Raw genomic sequence first — 6,977 nt, forward strand, 5'->3', positions numbered from 1 at the left:
ATTGTATCTCATAAAATCACACCACAAAATACTTCAGGACAATAGTGGTAAAACCATAAAACCAATTTAGACCTCTGGCTAGACGAGCATGCGCTGTAATGACAATAAAACGCGTGACAGAAAATACTTCCTGGTATTCACAGCCTCGGCTTACCATTGGCTGATGCGGGTGGGAAAGACATCTACATTGTCCAATGAGATGAAAGGTTTTATACTGAGCTCGTGAAGCGGACTGTTATATTTTTCTTCCAGAATATATGGGTGAGTCTTTAGAGTAGATTAAACATTCGTGGTTTACCATGCTTTATTTATCCCGCTTTATTTATCCCGCTGTTATCACAAAAGGTCAATTCATCATTCCGTGTCGTTGTTATAGTCTAATAGGCTATCGTTCCCCGAATCCTCCCAGATTTGAATTGAACAGTGTTCTACCTATTCGTCATTGAGTGCGTTTTAATCTGAACTCAGACAGATAGATAGATCTGCACAGGTCTGCATAGATCTACACAGGTAGATCAGTACAAACCAATTTACTTGGATCCTACTTTGGGTCACGCATTGTTGAGATGCAGAAAGCTTAATGCATATGGGCCATGTCACACTGTAGGCTACTACTATAGCGGCTTAGTAAAAGGGATCGCCATTTGTTGCTTGCTTACCGACTTGTCAGCTAAAACCCTTTCACTTCCAAGATATATAGCCTATGGTCAGAGAAGAATTGTCAGTTTATTCTTTCATTTATAAAAACGCATAGGTAGCCTATATCGGTTTATTGGGATGTTAATACAGTGCGCAGTAGACTACACCTGCTGACATTCACCATGAGAACACCGTTTAGGCTATTAGCCTGTTGGTTGTATTTACATGTGCAGTCTATGAGGATACGAAACACAAGACTACAATAAAACGATACATTGTATCATTTGTGTACGTTTTTATTTATGGAATTGTGTTTATCTTGTAAATCGAAACACTAGGTGGCGCCAGATAGTCGTTGGTTCCATTCATAACGTTGTAACCATTTTTCTACAGTTGAATAGCAGCTAGGACCTGCTTCTGTTAAGATGAATATGTACCAGGTCCCCAACCCTGGCCTGCCGGGATGCCCACCCGGGTTAGAATATCTGACACAGGTGAGTCCTCTCGTCCTGTTCCGTGATTCGGATTAATTTAGACCTGTAGAACATCGACTGATATTGTTTGTACCTTTCTCTTGTCTTGTCAATGATTTAGGTTGATCAGCTACTCATCAAACAGAAAGTCGAGTTTATTGAAGGTATGTACAAAAATAATTTACAAAAACAAGAATTACTATTTTGATGATGGTCTTCATAGATTTGAGATTTGTGTGTGTGTGTGTGTGCGTGAATGTGTGTGTGTGCGTGTCTGTGTTTGTGTGTGTGTGCGTGTATGTGTGTGTGTGCGTGTGCGTGTCTGTGTTTGTGTGTGTGTGCGTGTGCGTGTATGTGTTTGTGTGCGTGTATGTGTTTGTGTGTATGTGTGTGCGTGTGCGTGTATGTGTTTGTGTGTGTGTGCGTGTATGTGTGTGTGTGTGCGTGTATGTGTTTGTGTGTGTGTGTATGTGTGTGCGTGTATGTGTTTGTGTGTGTGTGCGTGTATGTGTGTGTGTGTGTGTGCGTGTATGTGTGTGTGTGTGTGTGTGTGTATGTGTGTGCGTGTATGTGTTTGTGTGTGTGTGTGTGCGTGTATGTGTGTGTGTGTGTGTGTGTGTGTGTGCGTGTCTGTGTGTGTGTGTGTGTCTGTGTCTGTGTGTGTGTATCCATCATGTCCCCTGCCCTTGATTGTATTGGGCTTTATGAATTGTATAATCAGCGCTCGCTTGTGAAAGAGACACTGGGCTCAATGGTGACTCCCTGTTTAAATCAAGGTTAAATAAACCACTACAAAATGATGTGTTGTATTCCCACAGCCCTGGCTGGCTTTGAGAGCAACAACAAGTATGAGGTGCGTAATGCCATGGGCCAGAACGTGTTCTATGCTGTGGAGGAGAATGACTGTCTGAGCAGGCAGTGCTGCGGACCCCTACGATCCTTCACAATAAAAGTCCTTGACAACTTTGGACAGGAGGTCATCACAGTCACCAGACCTCTAAAGTGCATGTCCTGTTTCTTCCCCTGCTGTCTGCAAGAGGTGAGCTGCCTTTAGTCTCTGGGACTCTTCCCTATAACAGGGCAGGTCCCCTTTCTAAATGTATTACACCTAAAGAATTGCAGCTTTATGTCTCATCACAGAGACCAACTCATGGCTCATTTCAATGATATTGTTCTTTAACTTTCATGTTTGTTTGTTTCCTTCCTTCCTTCCTTCCTTCCTTCCTTCCTTCCTTCCTTCCTTCCTTCCTTCCTTCCTTCCTTCCTTCCTTCCTTCCTTCCTTCCTTCTTAACCCCCCTTCACAATGTTCCTGTTTACTTCTCCATTTTTCAAACACCAACCCACCTTCTCCACTATTCAAACACCATTCACCTTCTCCACTATTCAAACACCAACAACCTTCTCCACTATTCAAACACCAATAACCTTCTCCACTATTCAAACACCAACTACCTTCTCCACTATTCAAACACCAAATAACCTTCTCCACTATTCAAACACCATCCACCTTTTCCACTATTCGAACATCAACCACCTTCTCCACTCCACTCCCCTGCCCCTCACCAACCACCCCTCTCTATTCTATTACCCCACCACCCCTCTCTCTCTATTCTATTACCCCCCCACCCCTCTCTATTCTATTACCCCTCCACCCCTCTCTATTCTATTACCCCACCACCCCTCTCTATTCTAATACCCCACCACCCCTCTCTATTCTATTACCCCCCCACCCTCTCTATTCTATTACCCCTCCACCCCTCTCTATTCTATTACCCCTCCACCCCTCTCTATTCTATTACCCCTCCACCCCTCTCTATTCTATTACCCCTCCACCCCTCTCTATTCTAATACCCCACCACCCCTCTCTATTCTAATACCCCTACCACCCCTGTCTCAGCTGGAGGTGCAGGCCCCCCCAGGGAACACAGTAGGCTACGTGGTCCAGCAGTGGCACCCCTTCTCCCCGAAGTTCATCATAGAGAATGAACACAGAGAGCCAGTGCTGAGGCTGCACGGACCCTTCTGTGGCTGGAGTTGCTTGCCTGACGTTGACTTTGAGGTACAGTGGTGTGAAAGTGTTTGCCCCCTTCCTGATTTGTTATTTGTTTGCATGTTTGTCACACTTAAATGTTTCAGATCATCAAACACATTTAAATATTAGTCAAAGATAACACAAGTAAACACAAAATGCAGTTTTGAAATGAAGGTTGTTATTATTAAGGGAAAACCAAATCCAAACCCACATGGCCCTTTGGGAAAAAGTGTTTGCCCCCCCCCCACCCCCCCCCCATGTTATAACACAACTCAACTGTGGTTTAACTCAAAATGTTTATCACACCTGAGTTCAATTCCTCTAGCCACACCCAGGCCTGATTACTGCCACACCTGTTCTCAATCAAGGAATCACTTAAATAGGACCTGCCTGACAAAGTGAAGTTGACCAAAAGATCCTCACAAGCTAGACATCATGCCGAGATCCAAAGAAATTCAGGAACAAATGAGAAAGAAAGTAATTGAGATCCATCAGTCTGGAAAAGGTTATAAAGCCATTTCTAAAGCTTTGGGACTCCAGCGAACCACAGTGAGAGCCATTATCCACAAATGGCGAAAACATGGAACAGTGGTGAACCTTCCCAGGAGTGGCCGGCCAACCAAAATTACCCCAAGAGCGCAGCGACGACTCATCCAAGAGGTCACAAAAGACCCCACAACAACATCAAAAGAGCTGCAGGCCTCACTTGCCTCAGTTAAGGTCAGTGTTCATGACTCCACCATAAGAAAGAGACTGGGCAAGAGTTCTGCATGGCAGTTCCAAGACGAAAACCACTGCTGAGCAAAAATAACATTAAGGCTCGTCTCATTTTTTCCAGAAAACATCTTGATGATCACCAAGACCTTTGGGAAAATATTCTGTGGACTGACGAAACAAAAGTTGAACTTTTTTGGAAGGTGTGTGTCCCATTACATCTGGCGTAAAAGTAACACCGCATTTCAGAAAAAGAACATCATACCAACAGTAAAATATGGTGGTGGTAGTGTGATGGTCTGGGCCTGTTTTGCTGCTTCAGGACCTGGAAGACTTGCTGTGATAAATGAAACCATGAATTCTGCTGTCTACTAATAAATCCTGAAGGGGAATGTCCGGCCATCCGTTCGTGACCTCAAGCTGAAGCGAACTTGGGTTCTGCAGCAGGACAATGATCCAAAACACACCAGCAAGTCCACCTCTGAATGGCTGAAGAAAAACTAAATTTGGACTTTGGAGTGGCCTAGTCAAAGTCCTGATCTGAATCCTATTGAGATGCTGTGGCATGACCTTAAAAAGGCAGTTCATGCTCGAAAACCCTCCAATGTGGCTGAATTACAACAATTCTGCAAAGATGAGTGGGCCAAAATTCCTCCACAGCGCTGTAAAAGACTCATTGCAAGTTATCGCAAACGCTTGATTGCAGTTGTTGCTGCTAAGGGTGGCCCAACCAGTTATTAGGTTGTAGGGGGCAAACCCTTTTTCACACAGGGCCATGTGGGTTTGGATTTTGTTTTCCCTTAATAATAACAACCTTCATTTCAAAACTGCATTTTGTGTTATCTTTGACTAATATTTAAATTTGTTTGATCTGAAACATTTAAATGTGACAAATATGCAAAGAAATCAGGAAGGGGGCAAACACTTTTTCACACCACTGTATGTTTGTCCAAACACACATACACACACAAACACACACTGAAAATTATGAAATCTATGAAAACAGAATATGGTTAAATGTACTGGTTCTGGGGACCCTGGTGTGGTTTCATAAGGCATCATCCTGTCTGTTTCTCTCTGAACAAGGTAAAACATGTTACTAATCAACAAGAGTTCTGGGTGAATGAATCCATCCGACCCCGACAATGTATTGTGTGTTTGTGTGGGACAGTGTTACAATGTTGCCATTCTTGCATGCTGGTTCATTAGGCTCTGAAGGCGGTTTGGCTCTAAGACATTGAACCCATGATGGAGACAATATTGCCATTCAAATTCCTTCAAAGTTTAGATTTATTTCAGGAGAAACTAAAGATGACCTCACAACAAAATGTTAGAATTATGTAAGAGACTTTGATTGGACAGCAGGCAGAATAGTAAAGCAAATATGTTGCGATGTAATGAATTCTAGCCAAACAAGTACTATTTAACAAGTTCTCCATTTCCTCCATTTGATCATTTTCAACCTAGTAACACCCAGAAGGTAAAAATAGAAAAGGTGCTTCATCTGTCTGTGTGTAAACTGACTGTAGTCTACCGTTGTCTCCTCTCCAGATAGTGACCATGGATGAAGTGGATAAGATCGGGAAGATCAGTAAGCAGTGGACCGGTCTACTCCGCGAGGCGTTCACGGACGCTGATAACTTTGGGATCCAGTTCCCCATGGATCTAGACGTGAAGATGAAGGCTGTGATGATCGGAGCCTGTTTCCTCGTCGTAAGTCTAGTATTTTATTTCATGCTAGGATGTGCTACGCTATTCTCTATTCTATTCTCAATGGTAATTGTTGATCAGAAAATGTCTGTGATGGTGATTGCATGTTTTCTATTGTGTTTCTTTTCAGGATTTCATGTTCTTTGAGAGCGGTAACCAACACTAGCAGCCGAAGAGCAGTTTACAGTACAGCACTCCTGGAGCTATAACGTCCTGCTGGTGAAGGACAAGGTCTCAGATAGAAATGGTACTGTGTGACATATCTTGTTGGCCAAGTAAGAATCATAGAAATAGAACTACTAATTCTATTTCTGTAGGAGGAACAAGGGATTACAGGTGAATGTAATGTAATAGCCGTTAGCACTAGTTTTAGCTTTCTCGGGGGGGTTGTTACACATTGCAGCTAAATCAATCAAACCAGGTGTCAGTGTGCATTGTGATGTATATATTTAGAGACTGTATATAAAGGAGTGTTCATATGTGTGTTTTTACAGTGTTTACATTGTGGTTGCGTTGCCCGTAACCCTTAGTCTGATCAATGGTTGCGTAGGAACCACTTTAACCATGTGAAAATAAAATGAACACCATCTTTATCTAAACAAGTATGCGGAAGGGAATGTGAAAAGGAAAGGAGAGCAGAGATGAAGTAATGCTATGTAGCTAAAGAAGAGATGAAGTGATGCTATGTAGCTAAAGAAGAGATGAAGTGATGCTATGTAGCTAAAGAAGAGATCTACAATACAAAAGCATGTTCTATTTTTTGGTAAATCAAAAGACCCTCTATAGACCCCTGTAGCTCAGTTGGTAGAGCATGGCGCTTGCAATGCCAGGGTTGTGGGTTTGTTTCCTACGGGGGGCCAGTATGAAAAATGTATGCACTCACTAACTGTAAATCGCTCTGGATAAGAGCGTCTGCTAAATGACTAAAATGTAATGTTCTTGTGTCAACAATATATGAAGTTACCGCACATGCTACTATGTTTTTGCTCGAGACCACTTTTGTATGTAGTATTTTGAGACTTTTGATATTTCGTTTTATTTATTTATTTGTGTATTTTTGTAGCTTAATATTGTTTATTGTTTTCATGTGATTGTAATTTAACAAGTGAGAAAGTTGACATAATGTTTAGTATTAAAGACATCCTCCAGTGATTTCTGAACTTTTACTGTTGCAAAAGTGATATCTCAAGTATAAATGCAGTAAAGTACACACTAATGGGTAAAAATAGTTTATATTTTTTTAGGACAAAAAACTGCAGGAGTAGGGCATTCAAGGAGTTGGTCTGATGTGACTTCATCGGCATCCCCCCCCCCCCCCCCCTTGCTTGAGAAACAATAGAGAACAAAAGAGGAAAGCACCTCCCCCTCCCCCCTTGTCTATGTCATACCTGGGCCACCTATTAAATCA

At 42.4% G+C, this 6,977-nt stretch overlaps 1 protein-coding gene across 1 annotated transcript; it reads left to right on the forward strand.

Annotated features, from left to right (window-relative positions):
- Positions 1-214: 214 nt before the first annotated feature.
- On the forward strand, positions 215-6,719 carry LOC311126160 (phospholipid scramblase 1). Its single transcript, XM_084200181.1, has 7 exons — positions 215-261; positions 1,033-1,133; positions 1,234-1,276; positions 1,931-2,151; positions 3,011-3,172; positions 5,411-5,572; positions 5,700-6,719. The coding sequence occupies exons 2-7, from the start codon at positions 1,065-1,067 to the stop codon at positions 5,733-5,735; spliced, it is 693 nt and encodes a 230-aa protein (XP_084056307.1). The 5' UTR covers positions 215-261; positions 1,033-1,064; the 3' UTR covers positions 5,736-6,719.
- The last annotated feature ends 258 nt before the right edge of the window (positions 6,720-6,977 follow it).

This window comes from Coregonus lavaretus (genome assembly GCF_964263955.1).
Source record: "Coregonus lavaretus genome assembly, contig: HAP1_SCAFFOLD_330, whole genome shotgun sequence".
In the NCBI taxonomy this organism is placed as follows: domain Eukaryota; kingdom Metazoa; phylum Chordata; class Actinopteri; order Salmoniformes; family Salmonidae; genus Coregonus; species Coregonus lavaretus.

Bases quoted from the DNA above. Each gene is read 5' to 3' on its own strand.
- LOC311126160 (XM_084200181.1), top strand. From the start codon at position 1,065: ATGAATATGTACCAGGTCCCCAACCCTGGCCTGCCGGGATGCCCACCC. The intron at 1,277-1,930 runs GTATGTACAAAA...GTATTCCCACAG, and splicing joins GAAAGTCGAGTTTATTGAAG to CCCTGGCTGGCTTTGAGAGC. The intron at 2,152-3,010 runs GTGAGCTGCCTT...CCCCTGTCTCAG, and splicing joins TCCCCTGCTGTCTGCAAGAG to CTGGAGGTGCAGGCCCCCCC.